Source organism: Ailuropoda melanoleuca, chromosome X (assembly GCF_002007445.2).
Source record: "Ailuropoda melanoleuca isolate Jingjing chromosome X, ASM200744v2, whole genome shotgun sequence".
Lineage (NCBI taxonomy): Eukaryota > Metazoa > Chordata > Mammalia > Carnivora > Ursidae > Ailuropoda > Ailuropoda melanoleuca.
This window is the reverse complement of record NC_048238.1, coordinates 64,337,970-64,359,085: the sequence shown is the minus strand read 5'-3', so window position 1 is coordinate 64,359,085 and position 21,116 is coordinate 64,337,970. Positions and strand designations below refer to the sequence as shown.

At 36.8% G+C, this 21,116-nt stretch overlaps 1 protein-coding gene across 4 annotated transcripts in view; it reads right to left on the bottom strand.

The window, feature by feature from the left end:
• The window catches only part of KLHL4 (kelch like family member 4), a 156,359-nt gene extending 137,152 nt beyond the window's left edge, over positions 1-19,207 (bottom strand). For all 4 annotated transcript variants that reach the window (XM_002928403.4, XM_034649910.1, XM_019809143.2 and 1 more), the window contains exon 1: positions 18,677-19,207. In XM_002928403.4, the coding sequence (XP_002928449.2) occupies positions 18,677-19,098 (422 nt within the window). In that variant the 5' untranslated portion in view covers positions 19,099-19,207. The remainder of the gene's footprint in view (positions 1-18,676) is intronic.
• Between the last annotated feature and the right edge of the window lie 1,909 nt (positions 19,208-21,116).

The window sequence follows — 21,116 nt, the reverse complement described above, 5'->3', positions numbered from 1 at the left end:
AGTTGATGTTCAACAGGTATAAAGGGTCAGTTGTACAAGATGAATAAGTTCAAGAGATATGCTATATAAATTTGTGCCTATAGCTAACAGTGCTCTATTACATATCTAAAATTTGTTGAAAAACAAACTGAGGGCTTCAGAGGGGAGGGGGTGGGGGAATGGGATAGGCTGGTGATGGGAAGTAAGGAGGGGACATATTGCATGGTGCACTGGGTGTTATATGCAACTAATGAATCATCGAACTTTACATCAAAAACCAGAGATGTACTGTATGGTGAATAACTAATAAAAATATTATTATGAAAAAAATTTGTTGAGAGGGTAGATTTCATGTTAAGTGTTCTTACCACAATAGAAATAAAATAAAACCTAGAATACTTTTTTAAAAAATTAAAAATTACTTACTCAAATATATTCATGAACTGTCTGGAGTCCTGAAATCCCATTCAAGCAGACACTGATAAACATATCATAGCTTTTAGTTTTAAACATCATAAGTAGATAATCCACAAGTCATGTTGAGTCCTCTATTTTATTCTATTTTCTTTTTAATATTTGTTTGTTTTAGAGAGAAAGGGAGTGCTAAATGGGGAAAAGGGGGGAGAGATGGAGAGAAACAGACTCCCTGTTGAGCAGGGAGCCCAATGTGGGGCTCAATCTCACAACTGTAAGATCATGACCTGAGTTGAAATCAAGAGTTAGACAGTCAACTGACTGAGACACTCAGACACCCCAAGTTCTGTATTTTCTATTTTTCTCACATTTTTTCCCTTAAGGTATTATACCTATTAACATGCTCTTTTTGGTACCATTCATTACTTTGTTGTTCCTGTGATATGGAATTATTTGAGAGCTGAGAAAGACAAATAGAACATGTTCCTAAAATTATTAACAGACACAAAATATTTCAGCAAATTATTGGGGGTTAATAATCCCTAACCTCTAAGATAAAGTCCAGACCATCCTTATCCTGTCTTTTCAAAGCCTACATAATCTATGCCTGACCTTTTTTTTCCTGCCTAGTTTTGTACTATTCTCCAATGTAATCATTCACTTCAACTAAAGTGAAATCTATCTTTTGAGCACACCTTCAACTCCCATGCTTCAATGCCTTTTTGAAGAAACTCTGTGTTGTTCCTCCTACCTAGAATTTGTACTTCCCCATATCTGTATCAAAATGCTATCCATTCATTAAGATTCATCTCAAATCATCTCTCTTCCATGAAGTATTCTAAGTTTGCTCTGATCAGAATTATCTTCTGTCTTTGAATGCTATAGGGCTCAATCACCAAGCAACTTAAATCTGTTCTTGCAATATACTCCTTTTTTATGTCCATGAACACTTTTAAATGGATATACTTTATCTTCCCAACAATATCATAAGGCTTTAGTGTGAATCAGCCCATATTATTTATCTTTTAATCCTTAAAGAACCTAAACAATCCTAATGCATACAGAAGGGGTTTAATAAATGTTAAATGAAGGAAACAAAAATGAATACCAACGTCTTAGTTAAGGAACTGGCTGGTTCAATGTTACAACAGACTTCAGACTAAATTAAATAGTTGTGTTGCCTTAATTTTTATGCAGTTGTTTATTAGTGTTATTATAACTACTGTAACCATTAGCCAGAAAAGGACACCTAAATGCCACTGTGCTTGAAACAGTCTAGTTCTTCAGGGAAAAGGTGGACAAAATATTTAACAGATAGTTTCTATTGAGTAAGCTACTAGTGGGATGAATAAAAACCAATCACTTATGTTAAGGACTTGCTAAAAATATTTCCAAGTTGTTTAGTATGGCTACTGAAGAAGTAACAGTAATAGGGTGTAAGTAGGCCATGAGGTCTATATTCTGAATGAGAACATTTGAGAGCATGGAAGGGATAGGTCACTTTGATTAAGAGTAACAGGATAAGGAAGGTTAAGCAGAAGTAACAAGGTATTCACTTCTGATAGTTTTTTTTTAAATCTATTTTTTTAATCATGTTTTTGTTTCAATCCAGTTATTTAACATAGCATTATATTAGTTTCAGGTGTACATTATAGTAATTCAAAAATTCCATGCATCACCCAGTGCTCACCACAAGTGCATTTTAATCCCCATCACCTATTTCACTCATCCCTCCACCCAACTTCCCTCTGGTAACAATCAGTTTGTTCTCTATAGTTGAGAGTCTGTTTCTTTGTTTCCCTCCCTCTCTTTTTTTACCTTCACTTGTTAGTTTTCTTTCTTAAATTCCACATATGGGTAAAATCATATGGTATATATCTTTCTTTGATTTATTTTACTTAGAATTATACTCTCTAGCTCCATCCATGTTGTTGCAAATGGCAAGATTTCATTCTTTTTTATGGCTGGATAATATTCCTATATATATTACATCTTCTTCTTCCATTCATCAATTGATGAACACATTGGCTGCTTTCATAATTTGGCTATTGTAAATAATTGTGCTATAAACATAGGGGTGCAGCATCCCTTTGAATTAGTGTTTTGTATTTTTTTGGGTAAATTCCAAGTATTATAATTACTGAATCAAAGGTACTTCTAATTTTAACTGTTTGAGGAGCCTCCACGCTGTTCTCCACAGTGGCTGCACTAGTTTGCATTCCCACCAACAGTACAGGAGGTTTCCTTTTTTCTCCACATCCTTGCCAACACTTGTTTCTTTGTGTGTGTGTGTGTGTGTGTGTGTGTGTGTGTGTGTGTGTTGTGTGTGTGTTTTGCCATTCTGACAAGTGTGAGGTCACAGGTGTGAATATCTCATTGCAGTTTTGATTTGCTTTTCCCTGATGATGAGTGATGGGTTTTGTTTTCTTTTTTATATCTCCTTTAGTTGCAAAGTTAAGTTGTTTATTTTTTAAAAATTTTTTAATTTTGTCTTCCTTCTTGAGATAGGCTTGTATTGCTATAAATTGCCTTCTTAGAACCACTTTTGCTGCATCCCAAAGGCTTTGGACTGTTTTGTTTTCATTTTCATTTATTTCTATGTACTTTTTAAATTTCTTCTTTGATTTTTTGGTTGACCCATTCATTGTTTAGTAGTATGTTATTTAACCTCCATGTAGTTGTGGTGTTTCCAATTTTTTTTTTCTTTTGGTTGATTTCTAGTTTCATAGTGTTGTGGTCAGGAAAAATGCATGGTATGACTTCAATATTTTTTTATTGAGTGGCCTAATTTTTGTGGGTGGGCTTGTTTTATGGCCTAATATGTGATCTATTCTGGAGAAATTCTGTGTGCCTTGAAAAGAATGTATATGCTGCTGTTTTAGGATGGAATGTTCTGAAAATATCTGTTAAATCTATCTATGCCTGTGTGTCATTAAAAGTCATTTTTCCTTGTATATTTTCAGTTTAGATGATCCATCCATTGATGTAAATGGGGTGTTAAAGTCCCCTAGTATACTTGTGTTACTATCAATTAGTTCCTTTATGGTTGTTAATAATTGTTTTATGTAGTTGTGTGCTCTCATGTTGGGTACATAAACATTTACAATTGTTATATCTTCTTTTTGGATTATTCCCTTTAGTATGATATAGTGTCCTTCTTTATCTCTTGTTACATTCTTTGTCTTATATTTAATTTTGTCCAATATAGGTATCGCTACCCCAGCTTTCTTTCGTTTTTTTTTTAAGATTTTATTTATTTATTTGATAGAGAGATAGCCAGCAAGAGAGGGAACACAAGCAGGGGGAGTGGGAGAGGAAGAAGCAGGCTCCCAGCAGAGGAGCCTGATGTGGGGCTCGATCCCAGAATGCCGGGATCACGCCCTGAGCCGAAGGCAGACGCTTAATTCCTGAGCCACCCAGGCACCCCTACCATGGCTTTCTTTTGACATCCTTTTGCATGATAAATGTTTCTCCATCCCCTCACATTGAAAAAAAATTGTTTATTTGACAGAGAGAGAGAGAGAAAGCACAAGCAGGGGGTGCAGGAGAGGAAGAAGCAGGCTCTGTGCTGAGCAGGAAGCCTGATGTGGGGTTCGATCCCAGGACCCTGGGATCATTAGCTGAACCAAAGGCAAATGCCCAACTGACTGAACCATCCAGATGTCCCCCATCCCCTCACTTTTAATCTGCAGGCAACTTTAAGTCTGAAATGAGTCTCCTGCCAGCAACACATAGATCATTCTTTTTTAAAAAACAAATTCTGTCACCCTATGTCTTTTGATTGGAGCATTTAGGGTATTTATATTCACAGTAATAATTGATAGATATAGTTTATTGCCATTTTGTTAATTTTTTGTGGTTGTTTCTATAGTTTTTCTCATTCTTTCTTGCTGTTTTTCATGGCTTGCTGGATTTCTTTAGTGATGTACTTGGATTTCAATTCCTTTCTTCTTATTCTTTGCCTATCTCTTACTGGTCTTTGAATTGTGATTACCATTAGGCTTGTATATAACATCTACTGCATTCTGTGTATATTAAGAGTTACTTAAGTTTGAACCCTTTCTTTACTCCCACCCCAACATTTCAAGGATATTGTTATATTTTATATATTTTTATTTTGTGAATTCTCTGACTGATTTTACAATAAACTTATTTTTCATACTCTCATTTATGCTCCTTTTCCCCACTCAGATAGTCCTTTTTGATATTTCCTGTAGGGTTGGTTTAGTGGTCATGAACTTTTGCAGTTTTTGTTTGAGAAACTCATTTTTCATTTTATTATTATTACTTTTCTAAGAAATTCTTTATTTCTTTTCTATTCTAAATGATAGCCTTACTAGATAGAGTATTTTTGGCTGCAGATTTTTCCCTTTCAGCACTTTGAATATATCATGTTATTCCCTTATGGCATGCCATGTTTCTGCTCAAAAACCTTCAGACACCCTTATGTGTTTTTCCTCATATGTAACTCTCTTTTCTCTTGCTGCTTTTAATTTTTTATCACTAATTTTGTCATTTTAATTACTTGTGTCTTGGTATGGACCTCCCTGGATTGATTTTTTGGGGGGATCTCTGTGCTCCCTGGATCTGGATATCTGTTTTCTTCCCCAGATTGGAGAAGTTTTTGGCTATTATTTCTTCAAATAAAATGTCTGCCTGCTTTTCTCTTTCTTCTTTTTCTGGGATCCCTATAATGCAAAAGTTAACATGTTTCATGGAGTCACTCAATTTTGTAAGACTGTTCTCCATTTACATAATTTTTCCTCTCATTTGTTCAGCTGGGTTACTTTCCATTTCTCTGTCTTATAGGTCATTAACTCATTCCTCTGCTTCATCCCACTTGCTATTTATTCCAACAAATGTATTTTAAATTTCATTTATTGTGTTCTTCATATCTGATTGGTTCTTTTTTGTCTCTTTGTTAAGGGTCTTGCTCATGTCCTCTACTCTTTTCTCAAGTCCAGTGAGTATTTTTATCATCATTGCTTTAAATTCTCTATCAGGCATATTACTTATATCCATTTGGTCTCTTTGTCCTATTATTTCACAAATGAAATATTTCTCTGTCTCCTCATTTTGTCTAACTCTCTGTGTCTGTTTCTGTGTGGTAGGAAATGCCAGCTATGTGTGCTGATATTGAAGGTAATGGTCTTATAAGAAGAGGTGTTGTAGCACTCTGCAGTGCAGTGTCCCCTACTCCCTAGGACCTGACACTTCAGGGAGCAACTCTTGTGTGTGTTGTGTGTCCCTTGATGTGTTCTGGTTGTTTTTCCCTTCAGTCTGGTTGTCTGCAGTGACTCTTTTCACCTGTTGTAGGCAGTGCTTTGTCCCTACTAGGTGAAACCTACTAGCAGCAGGGAAACCAGACTGAAACCAGGAGCTCAGGAGCACATGCGCAAACCAGGCCAAAATCGGGAGTACATTTTAACCATGTATAGGCTAGTCTGCTTGCTAAATGAAACCTGAAACCCCCATTTGCAGGATGGGTTGGCCTAACTGGATCTGCACAGCATGTGTGGTTGGGGCACACATTTTTACAAGGTGCATCTCAGGCTTCTGTAATCCCCACTGCTGCTGTCACAGCCATTGCTGTGGCCACTGTAGCCATCAGGACTGAGGCCCCACAAAAGGCATGGGTCAAGACAGGGTGCTGGTAAGGTTTGTGCTGGTCTTCTGGGGGTAGAGGACCCAAGGTCCTGGGACTGAGGCAAGGGTGACTGGAAAGGGTGGATCAGCTGAAGGGTGGGAGGGTCAGGGCTTGTTGTAAGCATGTTTGGTAGTAAATGTGGGCACAGTGCTTATTCCTGGAGGTGGCTGTTTACCCTGAGGTGTGTGTGGGGGGGAGGGATTGGTCCCTGCCAGCTACTTTGTTCCTGGAGGGGTCTTCCTGATATCCTTATCTATCTGGGACATGTTCTGTAATGAGTAAATCACTCTCCCCAGACATTTATCTAACTGCTGGTTCTATGCTGTATCTATGTTACATCTATGCTGATTCTATGTTATATCTATGCTCAGGCTGTCTCTTTATGCACAGGGACTCAGCTTCCTAAGGCTCTCAAAGCTCTTCCAGAGACAAGCCCACTGGTTTTTAGAATTCTAGGCTTTAATTCCCGCTGGTTTTAAGAACTCATGAAATTCGGACCCTCTTGCTTTCAAAGCCAGATGTTATGGGGGTTTGTCTTCCTTGTGATGTGTCTCTGTTGTGATCATGTTTCTTGCCCTTCATTATGCTCCTGGCTTCCTCCTGTCCACAGAGGTCCACAGTCCATTTAGGTCTCAAATCACATCTTCACCTTTCCTAGTTTCCTTGATGTGACCTCTTCACTACCTTTGGTTGTGGAATTCATTCTGCTCATCTTTGGGTCATTTTCTGGGTTCTTAACAATGATGTGAGTGTTATCTAATTGTATACATAGGATAAGATAAACACATAAGGTCCTCCTACTCTGCCATCTTCCCCTATCATCTCCACTTCTGATAGTTTTAATGAACATGATCACTGGTATTGCTCTCTTCCAGTGCAAAGTCTAGCAATATGTAAATATTATATCTATATTGATTTGGGAAATACAGTGTTATTTTACTGTGTTTCAGAGTAAAATTTTGTTTTAAATTTCAGTAATACCTGTTTCATCCTAAAATATTAGATAACTGAAAACTACTTGACTTTAATTTTCTCACTTTTAGTTACCATGTCTTAGCTCTTTTAAAGTGTATTTACAAAATCTTATTTCTTGACCACCAGGGCTACACATTTTCCATTCTTTTTAGTAAAATTATAATATGAATGGAACAGGGGGAGGAAAAAAGATGGCTGAGGAGTAGGGGACCCTTTTTCACCTGGTCCCCTGAATCAAGCTGGATATCTACCAGACCATCCTGAACACCCACGAAATCAGCCTGAGACATAAGTAGATACATCAGACTCTCTCTACAAATGCACATCTCCGGGGCTGGGTATTGAGGAATGAAGCAGGGAGCCATGAATCTATGCACAGATATCGGAAGATAAATGGAAGAGGGAGGGAGCCACCCTGCTCAGGTGCTAGAAAGCAGTAGTCTCCTGTGCTGGGGAGTGGGCTGGACTCGCAGACAGGTAGCAGCAGGGAAACCAGACTGAAACTGGGAGCTCAGGAACACATGCACAAACCAGACCAAAATCGGGAGCTCGGGAGCACGTAAACCAGACTGACACAGGGAGCTTGGGAGCACATGTGTGACCAGACTGAAAACTGGAACTACAGAGTATGCACTTGAAACAGACTTAAACCGGGAGCTTGGGGACATGTGACCAGAATGAAAATGGGAGCTCTGGAGTGTGTGCGAACCAGACAAAAACAGTGAGCTTGGGAGTGTGCGGAACTGGCAGCTGGTGGTGTTAGAAGCACAAAGGGCAGAGATGTGTTGGCCCTGGGAGCGAGGACCAGGAGAGTGGCTGTGGGACACACAACCCGGGACGCTGTGGGGTCTTAGCAGCACCAACAGAAACTGAGTTAGAATGGCCAGGAGAGCACACTGAAGAGCAGACTGTGAACTCTCTGTTCCAAGAAAGAGGCTTGGATACGGGCACTGCTGCTCTGACCCTCTGAAGAGTCACATAAAGCCACCAGGGAAAGCCACCAGAGAACAAAAGCCAGGAAAAACCGGTTCGCACCATGCCCATCCACTCCCACCCCCCGGGGACAGGGCAACTCGACCCAAACAGGGTTGCCTGAGTATGACCACAGCAGGCCCCTCCCCCAGAAGGCAGTCTGAGAAAACAAGAAGCCCACATCCCTAAGGTCCCTATAAAACAAGTGCACTTTGCTTGGGTCCTGGTCAATAATTTGGGTTCTGTACATCCCCACAACCACTCCTCATCAGAATGACAAGGAGTAGGAACCCCCAACAAAGGAAAGAAACAGAGACTGTGGCCTCTGCCACAGAACTAATGGATATGGATATAACCAAATTGTCAGAAATAGGTTTCAAAGTAACAATGGTCAAGATGATGTGTAGGCTTGAAGAAAATATTAACGAGAATATAGAATCTCTAAGAGCAGAAATGAGAGCGAATCTGGCAGGAATTAAGAATGCTATGAATCAAATGCAGTCTAAACTAGGTGCTCTGATGGTCAGGGTAAAGGAGGCAGAAGATTGAATTAGTGATTTGGAAGATGAGATGTTAGAAAAGAAGGAAAAAGAGGGAACATGGCTTAAAAAACTCCAATTTCAAGAAATAAGACTATGGGAGATTACTGACTCAATGAAACATTCCAATGTCAGAATCTTCGGCATCCCCGAGGGGGTGGAGAAAGATAGAGTTCTAGAAGAGATATTCGAACAAATTGTAGCTGGGAACTTCCCTAATCTGGTGAAGGAAACAAGCATTCATGTCCGAGAGGCAGAGGGGACGCCTCCCACGATCAATGAGAACAGACTGACACCACGTCACATAACAGTACAATTCGCAAATCTTAGATCCAAGGAAACAACCTTGAAAGTGGCCAGGGGGAAGAGAATACTCACCTACAGAGGGAGGAACATCAGAATAATGTCAGACCTGTTTACAGAGACCTGGCAAGCCAGAAAAAGCTGGCAAGACATATTCAGAGCACTAAGTGAGAAGAACATGCAGCCAAGGATTCCTTTAACCAGCAAGGCTGTCATTCAGAATAGATGGAAGGACAAGGAGTTTCCAAGACAAGCAGAAACTGAAAGTTTCTGAAAATATGTGACCACGAAGCCAGCCCTACAAGAAATATTAAGAAGGATTCTATAAATGTAAAAAAGACTCCAAGTGTGATACAAAAAAGAAATTTACAATCTATAGAAACAAAGCCTTTACAGACAATATGGCATCATTACAATCATATCTCTCAATAATCAGGCTCAATGTGAATGGCCTAAATGCTCCCAGAAAACACCACAGGGTTGCAGATTGGATCAAAAGACATGACCCATCCCTATGCTGTCTACAAGAGACTTATTTTGAACATAAAAATACATCCAGACTGAAAGTGAAGTGATGGAGAACCATTCTTCATGCCAACTGACCTCAAAAGAAAACTGGGGGAGCAATTCTTAAATCAGACAGATTAGATTTTAAGCTAAAGACTGTAGTTAGAGATACAGAAGGACACTATATTATTCTTAAAGGGTGTATCCAACAAGAGGATATGACAATTATAAATATCTATGCCCCCAACAGGGGAGGAGCTAGATACACAAGCCAACTCTTAACCAGAAAAAAGAGACATATAGATAAAAATACGTTAATAGTAGGGGAACTCAACACTCCACTCTCAGCAATAGACAGATCATCTGAGCAGAAAATGAACAAAGAAAGAAGAGCTTTGAATGCCATACTGGACCAGATAGACCTCATAGGTATATATGGAACACTACACCTTGGAACAACAGAAATCTCATTCTTTTCGAATGCACATGGAACTTTCACCAGAATAAACCATATACTGGGTCACAAAACAGGTCTCAACCGATACCAAAACACTGAGATCATTTCCTGCATATTCTCAGACCACAGTGGTTTGAAACTGGAGCTGAATCATGAAAAAATTTGGAAGAAACTCAAACACTTGGAAACTGAGGACCATCCTGCTTAAGAATGATTGGGTAAACCAGGGAATTAAAGAAGAACTAAGCAATTTATGAAAACCAATTAGAATTAAATCACATCAGTCCAAAACCTACGGGACACGCAAAGGCAGTCCTAAGGGGAAGATACATAGCCATCCAAGCCTCACTAAAAATAATAGAAGAAATCTAAAATTCAGTCCTTACATTCTCACCTTAAGAAGCTGGAGTTGGAACAGAAGAACAGGCCTAAACCACGCATGAGAAGGCAATTAAGATTAGAGCAGAGATGAATGAATTAGAAAGCAGAAATACAGTACAGCAGAAAAACAAAACTAGAAGCTGGTTTTTTGAAATAATCAATAAGATCAATAAGCCACAGGCCAGACTAATTCAAAAGAATAGAGAAAGCACCCAAATTAATAAAATTATGAATGAAAGTGGAGAGATCATGACCAACACCAAGGAAATACAAACAATCATTAGAAAGTATTATCAACAACTATATGCCAGTTAGTTAAACAACCTGGAATAAATGGATGCCTTCCTGGAAACCTATAAACTACCAAGACTGAAACAGGAAGAAATTGATTATGTAAACAGACCAATTAATCATGAAGAGATTGAAGCAGTGATCAGAAACCTCTCCCCCCAAAAAAAACAAAAAAACAAAAACAAAACAAAACAAGAGTCCAGGGCCTGATGGATTCCCTGGGAAATTCTACCAAACATTTAAAGAAGAAATAATACCTAGTCTCCCGAAGCTGTTTCAAAAACTAGAAACAGAAAGAAAACTACCAAACTCACTCTATGAGGCCAGTCCTACCTTGATCCCCAAACCAGGCAAAGACCCCATCAAAAAGGAGAATTACAGACCTATACCCTGATAAATGTGGATGCCAAAATTCTCAACAAGATCCTAGATAATAGGACCCAACAGTACATTAAAAGGATGATCGATCATGACAAAGTGGGATTCACCCCTGGCATGCAAGGGTGGTTCAACATTCGCAAATCAATCTGTGTGATAGATCACATTAATAAGAGAAGAGAAAAGAACCATATGATCCTTTCAATTGATGCGGAAAAAGCATTTGACAAAATACAGCATCCTTTCCTGATTAAAACCATTCAGAGTGTAGGGATAGAGGGTACATTCCTCAATTTCATAAAAACCATCTATGAAAAGCCTACAGTGAATATCATTCTCAATGTGGAAAAGCTGAGAGCCTTTCCCTTAAGATCAGGAACACGACAAGGATGCCCACTCACCATTACGGTTCAACATAGTACTAGAAGTCCTAGCAACAGCAATCAGACAACAAAAAAGAATAAAAGGTATTCAAATAGGCAAAGAAGAAGTCAAACTCTCTCTCTTCACAGATGACATGATACTTTATGTGGAAAACCCAAAAGACTCCACCCCCAAATTACTAGAACTCATACAACAATTCAGTAACATGGCAGGATAAAAATCAATGCACAGAAATCAGTTGCATTTCTATACATGAACAATGAGACTGAAGAAAGAGAAATTAGGGAATTGATTATGTTTACAATAGCACCAAAACCCATAAGATATCTCAGAAAAAACTTAATCAGAGAGGTAAATGATCTATACTCTAGAAACTACAGAACACTGATGAAAGACATTGAAGAAGACACAAAAAGATTGAAAAACATTCCATGCTCATGGATTGGAAAAATAAACATAGTTAAAATGTCTATGCTACCCAGAGCAATCTACACGTTCAACACCATCTCAATCAAAATATCAATGACATTTTTCAAAGAGCTGGAAACAAACAATCCTAAAATGTGTGTGGAACCAGAAAAGACCCTGAATTGCCAAGGAAAAGTTGAAAAAGAAAAACAAACCTGGGGGAATCACGTTGCCTGATTTCAAGCTATACTGAAAGCTGTGATCACCAAGATAGCATAGTACTGGCACAAAAACAGACACATAGACCAATGGACAGAATACAGACTCCAGAAATGGACCCTCGACTCTATGGTCAACTAATCTTTGACAAAGCAGGAAAAAACATCCAGTGGAAAAAAGACAGTCTCTTCAATAAATGGTGCTGGGAAAATTGGACAGCTACATGCAAAAGAATGCAACTTGACCACTCTCTCACACCATACACAAAGATAAACTCCAAATAGATGAAAGACATCGATGTGAGACAGGAATCCATCAAAATCCTAGAGGAGAACATAGACAGCAACCTCTACGACATCGGCCACAGCAACCTTTTTCATGACACATTTCCAAAGGCAAGAGAAACAAAAGATAAAATGAACTTGTGGGACTTCCTCAAGATAAAAATCTGCACAGCCAAGGAAACAGTCAACAAAACAGACAGGCAACCCATGGAATGGGAGAAGATATTTGCAAACAACACTACAGGTAAAAGGCTAGTATCAAAGATCTATAAAGAACTTCTCAAACTCAATACCCAGGAAACAAATAATCAAACCAAAAAATGGGCAGAAGATATGAACAGACCCTTTTCGAATGAAGACATATGAATGGCTAACAAACACATGAAAAAATGTTCAAAATCATTAGCAATCAGGGAAATTCAAATCAAAACCACCTTGAGATACCACCTTATACCAGTTAGAATGGCAAAAACTGACAAGGCAAGAAACAAATGTTAGGGAGGATGTGGAGAAAGGGGAACCCTCTTACACTGTTGGTGGGAATGCAAGTTGGTACAGCCACTTTGGAAAACAGTGTGGGAGGTCCCTCAAAAAGTTAAAAATAGAGCTACCCTATGACCCAGGAATGCACCCCTAGATATTTACCTCAAAGATACAGATGTAGTGAAGGGAAGGGCCATATGCACCCCAATGTTCATAGCAGCATTGTCCACAATAGCTAAATTGTGGAAGGAGCCGAGGTGCCCTTCAACAGATGAATGGATAAGGAAGATGTGGTCCATATATACAATGTTATATTATTCAGCCATCAGAAAGAACGATTACCCAACATTTTTAGCAACATGTAGGGGACTGGAGGAGATTATGCTAAGTGAAATAAGTCAAGCAGAGAAGGACAATTATCATATGGTTTCTCTCATTTATGGAACATTAGAAATAGCAAGGAGAACAGTAGGAGCATGAAGGGAAGAATGAAGGGGGGATAAACAGAAGGGGGAATGAACCATGAGAGACTATGGACTCTGGGAAACAAACTGAGGGCTTCAGAGGGGAGGGGAGTGGGGGAATGGGATAGGCTGGTGATGAGCATTAAGGAGGACACATATTACATGGAGCTCTGGGTGTTATATGCAAACAATGAATCATGGAACACTACATCAAAGTAATAATAATAATATGAATGGAACAGAATCACCATGAACATAATCACTCAATGGCTGGGGAACCTGGGTGCCTCAATCAGTTGGACATCTGGCACTTGCTCTTGGCTCAGGTCTTGATCTTGGGGTCATGAATTCAAGCCTCACTTTGAGCTCCATGCTGGGCATGGAGCTTACTTAAAAAATAAAAATTAAAATAAAAACAGAATATTCTCAATTGCTATATTTTTCATTTTAGAATGGAGGGATAATTTTATTTATATATATGCTTGTTTTTATATATGATGTTGTTTTCCTCCGAGAGATAAATCATAGCGATGTAAAGAAATGGGGAAAAAAGAGGTTATGTTTCATTTGAAAGCACCAGTAAATATATGCCACTTCATTAGTATAATTTTGTATTCAATGATTAAATAAACAATGATTTCTATTAGCTTATTATTATACCCAACTTAGGACCTTATTAGTTGCTATGTCCTTAAAAATTGGTCCACACCAATTGATAACCACAATCTGTATCATCAGGATAGGACTAGAAATTGCATATAGGTTTTAGATGTTCTCATAACTTTAGCTGCCTTCCCTAGGATTGCCTTTAGGATATTATCTTGTTGCCACTGTATAGGATTTTTGCATGGAGGAAACAGCCCATTGCTTTTGATTTAATATCTTTTTAATCAGTTGCCAAAGAACAAAACTAAAGAAAACAAATAAACAAGTTTTGACAACTGGGTGGTCTTCTAGTATTGATATGTGGAATCTACCATACTAGGATAGCACTTGCTAAAATATTGTGCTTTTTTACAGAAAAAAAATTGATAGTTTAATAATTGTATAGAAAGTCTCCAAAAACCCCACACCCAGTTTCCATTATTATTAATATCTTATATTAATATAGCACATTTAACAATTAACTAACCAATACAGTGACATTATTATTAACTGAAATCCATTCTTTATACAGATTTCCTTTAGTTTTTACCTAAGGTCTTTTTTTCTGCTCCACATCATCACGTCTTCTTGGATCTTCTTGATTGTGACAGTTTCTCAGATTTTCCTTTTCTTTTCAGATTTATTTATTTATTTTACAGAGAGAGAGCAAGTGGGAGGAGGGGCAGAGGGAAAGAGAGAATTCTGAAGCAGACTCCCTGCTAAGCATGGAGTCTGATGTGAAGCTGGATCCCAGGACACTGAGATCTTGACCTGAGCTGAAACCAAGAGCGGGCCACTCAACTGACTGAGCCACCCAGGGTCCCCTCAGACTTTCCTTTTGTTATGACATTAATAGTTTGAAGATTACAAACTAGAAGATTACCTGGCTTAGGTTGTATTTGTTAGGTTTCTGTACTGTAAATTTACTCCCTCCCCACCCCAACAGTTCTATACTGTATCACTTTTAAGAAAGAAGTCTATGTGCAGTTCACATTTAAAGTACAGTAGTCACCTCCACCTCCTCAAAGGCAGATGATGTGCATAAATCATGTGGAATTTCTCTGCATAATACATTTGTCTTTGCTCCATTTATTCAATCACTTATTCATCAATATGGATTTACAAATATTTATTTTTAACTCTGGTTTATAGTCAAACAATATTTTATTTTGTTGTTAAATTCATTCCAGCTTTGGCCAATGAGAGCTTTTTCAGTTGGCTCCTGTGCCCTCCACCTTGATTTCAGTTTTTCATCTTCAAATATAAGAGTTTTACACTGATATGCATATATCGCTGCAATTAATTTTTACTTACAAAGTCACAGGAAAGACATCAATGAGATTATTATTAAGAAAATGTCTTACAAAAGTCAGAAAGAAGACATACAAATTTAAAAAAATAAACTATAAAGTACTAAGTGACTGAACATTTAGGCAATGTATAACAGGTTGACATTAATATGATGTTCTTGAAGTCGCATATCAAATAATACCACTCATTTTGTCTTTTATTTCTATTTCCAAAAGCAGAAGAGAAATAATTGCCTTTCAAAAATCAGAAGTAACAACTGTTATCAGTTACTTAGTACTCTTGCTTATAGTTTACATTTTAAATTTGTATTATATGATGGCTAATTGAACATAAAAAAAGAAATAATAACTATAAAGATGCTTAATCATAACATTTAAAGAAACATGGACCTAACACATTGCTAGATCCCTAGATGGAAAAGAGTCCCAAATTTTTTAAATGTTAAACATATTTAATTAATTTTAAGTTAAATATATATGCAATACTACACCATTAGAAATGAAACATAAGGATCATGGTACCTCATTCTCAGGAATAAGGATGTAACTAGCAAAGATTTAAAATAAACCAATAGATGTCCTATCTCTAAAATGGCTTGGGGATGTACTGTATGGTGACTAACAGAATATAATAAAAAATATTATTACAAAACAATAAAAAATAAAATGGCTTGGAATCATTGCATTATTATTAAATTATTTGTTAAAATGCTCTAAATTTAGTAAAGCAATTAAACAATTTCTATAACTTTGTGCAGTGCATTTTAAACCATAGCCAAAAGGATTTAACCTTAAACTTTCTATAAACTACAAATTATTGCTCCTTATTTCCTTTGAAGTAATAATTTCTACTGAATAATGCAGTGTAAAAATTCTGCTAAGTGAAAGATGTCAGATTGAGAAAGACAAATACCATGTGATTTCATTTATAAGTGGAATCTAAAAACAAATGAATAAAATGAATAAACAAAAATCAATATATGTCATATGAGAAGCATGATCATAACACACTATTAAAATATTTGTTCTGGTTTTTGGAATGTTGAGGTTGAAATAAAGAAAAGAAAGGACACTGAACAAGGTAGTTGTGATGAAGCAAAGATGTAGAGTTAGCAGATAACCAAGACAAAAAAAATGATAATGACTGGCACACTGACGTGCACATGTTATAGTGTGGGATCATGACATAGTGTTCTTTCTAAATGAAGTACATATTTACAATTCAATTACATCAGAATGTATTTGGGTTTTTTAAATATTCAAACCAACATATTAATATAACTAGTTATCTTTTTCTTTCTCCAAATATTTATTTAAATTCCAGTTAATATACAATGGAATATAGTTTCAGGTGTAGAATTAAGTGATGCATCACTTATGTACAACTTTAATACTTTGGATTTATTATCTGTTTTAGGAATAATTGTAGGTTATTCAGTTATGTTTCATGTTAATAATTTAGTCTATACTCTATTAATTTTCTGCAATATTTGTAGAAAGCAGGATGACTTAGATAACCCTTACTTTACCAAAAGTGTCAGAGTCCATCTTGTAGTAGTGTGATAATTCTCCACACTGATGGCCTTGTTACTTTGTTTGTTTACCACAAGAGGGAATGCCAGGCTTCTCAGGATACTTTCTTCTTGCTCCCCAATCTTGTTGAAGAGAGGCATTAGAGAAGCAAGACATAGAAATTTCCCTCTCAAACTCTCCTAATCAAGGCATAATCCAGATGGCTAAGGATAGATTAATAAACCATCATATTGTAATTAATTTACATCTTCTCTTTTGCTTAAAATATCCTTGGCACACCTATAAAACCACTTCCTCTAATTATTTTAAGAAAATATTAACTTTCCACTGTAACCATAAAATATTTAATGGAACATTTCTTTAAAACATGAAAACTATCAGTAATAAAATAAAAGAGAAAATCTGTTTTTTAAAAATATTACTTGGTGACACTTTATATTTGACATTTTAGCCAGCATTTTTTAACAACTAATTTATCGTGAATATATTCTCGTGCTGGCAAATAAATTCAGGAATCTTCAAAAAATTTTATCGGAAGGTCACATGGATGATTTAAATTTCTCTACAACAGAGTCAAATGCATTAATATTAATCTCTAAATTCAGCAGTTTTTGAAATTGTTATTCATGGTGTGGAAGAGATCTTTTGAAAATGTGTTGAATCTAAAAACATGGATTATGTATCATTTTGAAAGTATTATTAGTTCTATTAAATACAACCTGCTATCCCAGCAGTTATATACCGTTTTCTTGGGTAATCACAAAATATTTAGGAAAATTAATATATACACTATTTCTTAAAACATCTGTATCACGTATAATCTAATATTACACTTAGTCATTTCACAAGGTCTTTTGCATGTTTACATTGCAACAGGAAGACTGAGTTCCCACAAAGACATCGTTTTGCACAGTTGATTGCCATTTGTCATAATGTTATGCCGCTTTTTCTACCGATATTATATTTCGAATTTATGGAAGCAAGGAATTGTCAGGCAGATATATTGGGGAAAAAGAAACCTTGTATCTAGAAGCAAATTTACCAGTCCTTCTCCTCTGTACCTATGTAGAGACACAGTACACTGAATAAATAAATAAGGATTATTTTGAAATAAATAAGCGTAGCTTCATGTTGAACTGTTATATAATTTAAAATATATCCAAAATCCTTCTTTTCCTATAGCTCTTTTACACTTTAATTACATTGCTAAGATCATCAGTTGTGTCAACATATATGGGGGAAATAAAATCTGATAATGAAAAAGAAAAAAAAGGAAAATCTACTAGGTTGTTATATTGGACAAGATTAGAGTACAGAACATAATTTTCTTTCACTCAAACAGTACTAGTGGACACAAAAATAAAGACAAAGTCAAATATTTTATGAGCTATACTAAAGCTATACTTACTATCACTTCTTACTTAATTTTAACGTCCTGAAATAGCTGACATGTTCCATTTCCTACGTTCAGACATTGCTGCTATAAGCACCATTTCATTACTTGTTTTATGCAAAATATTTTCATGATTGTAAACTATCTATGAAACAAATACAACTTGAAATAAATCTCAAATGCAAAATGAAGCTCTTCTGTACTCTCACATAAAGATAATGTATTTATCAAGTGCAAATACAGCAACTGTGTACTAAGGAACAGATAAGAATGTGCTGAGAAGTTAGAGCTTTTATTTTGTCAGAATTGGCCTAACTCACAAAAGTCAGAGAGTTTCTATTTATGTGATTTATTACACTGGCACAGAGAATCCCAAGTATATGAACATCCAAGCCATAGATAATATTTACAAAAAGTTAGTAATTATAATAAACTCCTCTTATGTCTAAAACAGAAATCTTAACAGAATTGAAATGGAATCAGAAAAGTAAACTCACAACCCTAAAACATATTTCCCATTAATTATCAAAACATATGTAAAATTACTGTTTTCCTTTATAGACTTAAGAGGAGGGGGTTTCTTATAAACCTTGATTGGCTGCGTACAAATTCAGAAAATTATAGCACTTTTATTTAAGCAGTAAATGAGAGTTGTAGAGAATAAGTTAACCTAGTCTATGGTTTTCAGTTATGTGACTGAAAACTCCTACCTCACTGTAGAATCTTCTGTATTATCATCAGCAATCATCTCCAAATCTTGTAAGTGTTTCTCACAGGCTTCTTTAAACAAATTCTCTTCTGAAACTGCTTTAGGAGTATCTTCATTTGCTCGAAGATGTTCTATCAGGTTTTGTGAGTGCCAATTCTGAAAGGCTCTTTGATGGTCAGGGGCCAGTCCTGGCACTCGTGTTAGTATGTTGGGGTGGAAAGGATTGTTCCTTTTTTTCAGTCTGTTTCTGTCCTGAGCATGGTTGTTCAACCTGCCCTGAACCGGGGTCCCTCTATGCTCATATCCTTCCTGCTGAAAGCAGATTCCAGTGTTGGGCGACCCTTGAGAAGGATGACTAAACCACCTCCAGTGTAGCCTTAGAGTCTGTTTCATATGAAACTCTTTCTTGCCAGACACTGACATTGTTGCAGGAGGAAAGACAAAAGCCTTCTCTCACAGAAAGGAAATGGAGCCTTTGTTATCTCCTGTTTCTCTGCCTCTTCTGTAGCACTAACCAAAGCACAAGTGCTGAGAGCAGTTTTCCTTGCTTCCCTCCCTTCCCCCACTGCCTGTGGTGCACTCCAGCTTTCTAGCTGAAGCAGAAAACTGCAGCTAACAGTGTAGGTGGGAACTCACACTGACAGGATGATGAGATCAGACTTTAAAGTAAATCAGCTTAGCACAGGAAAGCAGCTACCATAACACACTGCAGCTGCTAGAATTGCAGGCTCACAGCCCTCCCACCTGGACTTGCAAATATCTAACCCAGCTTCTTCCTTACCCTAAGTACAGTATCTGAGGCTTAAACCCAGGCAAGTGAGCAAAAACAGTATTTAAACTCACTTCCTTCTAGATTCCCTCTAATCACCCCACCCCTGCCAGATTAGCCCACTTCTGAGAATGGGTCACTTTGTCCCAGAATAATTTGTACCAGAAGGTTCATGATGATCTTTTTTCAGGTTCTTATGGAAATTTTGATGGGGTTCATTGAAGGACAGCATCTTATCAGTCCTTTCATGCAGGTTGTAATTATTTTTACAAAATATCTAAAAATGTGAATGGCCTTATATTAATATTTGCTTAAAAACCTGAACAGTTTGAGAAACATAAGAAAGTATTGGTTACCCATGACTAAACATACACACACACACACACACACACACACACACGCACACACACACACGACTAGAAAATGTATTAATAGTATTTTAAGTCTACACCTGAAGGAAGACAGCAGTGTTCTACTAAGTTGGTTAGGTTAGAAGAGATGCCTTCTCTCAGTGACAATAGCTTGAAAACAGTCTATTCTGGCTCCATGCCTGTATAAACACCTCTTTATTATGCCCTTTACTTTCACAGGGAGCATTAAAAGTCTATTTTCTTTGTTCAGAAGTCCTTGTGAGAGGATGAAAAAGGCAACTCCAAATTGCCAAGTAACTCAATAATAACTATGTACAAAGTACTTTGACATCTAAATCAGAATCATTAATTGTACAGAGGTGTTTCTATAATAGTCATGTATCAGAAATGCTTTCACTAATGCCATTTTGAAATTCAGTTTGAATTTTATCCAGCTTCCATGTAATGTGTACAGGTGATAAAGGGGAGATTATACCAATGTATTCTTAGAAAGAATATCCGAATTATAAGGTTTTGGTTTTAGTTCTGACTTCATGGTTAATGAGCTGTATAATTTTGAATAAGTAACTTTACTTCATTGCATCACAGGTTCTACATACCTAGTATGGAGAGGCTGAAGAGATTTTTTAAACTTCTACTTGCAATGGATTTTAAACACTTGGAAACAGAATGAATATCTTTTTCAAAGTTTTGGGAAGTATTTTACCTGCAATTTTCTAGAAATCTAATTATGACTTTCCCTTTCCTCTCTTGTTTTTGTAGGTGTAATGGTAAATTTGTGTCAGTTTGGCTGGACTACGTATGGGTTACCCAGATACTTGGTAAAACATTATTTTGGCTGTTTCTGGATGAGTTTAATATTTAAATCACTAGACTGAGTAAAGTAAATTTTCCTCCTTAATGTGTGTGGGCTTTATCCAATCAGTTGAAGACCGATCAAATATATAAAGCAATTAATAAGGAACATAAAGGATCTCATTAATAATAATACAATAAGAGTAGGGGAATTTAACACCCCACTTACGTCAATGGACAGATCATCTAAGCAGAAAATCAACAAGGAAATGATGGCTTTGAATGACACAATGGACCAGATGAGCTTAACAGATGTATTCAGAACATTTCATCCTAAAGCAGCAGAATACACACTCTTTTCAAATGCACATGGGACAGTCTCCAGAAAGATCATGTACTAGGTCACAAAACAGGCCTCAATGAGTACCAAAAGACTGAGTTCATACCATGCATCTTTTAGGACCACAATGATATGAAACTTGAAGTCAACCACAAGAAAAAAAAAT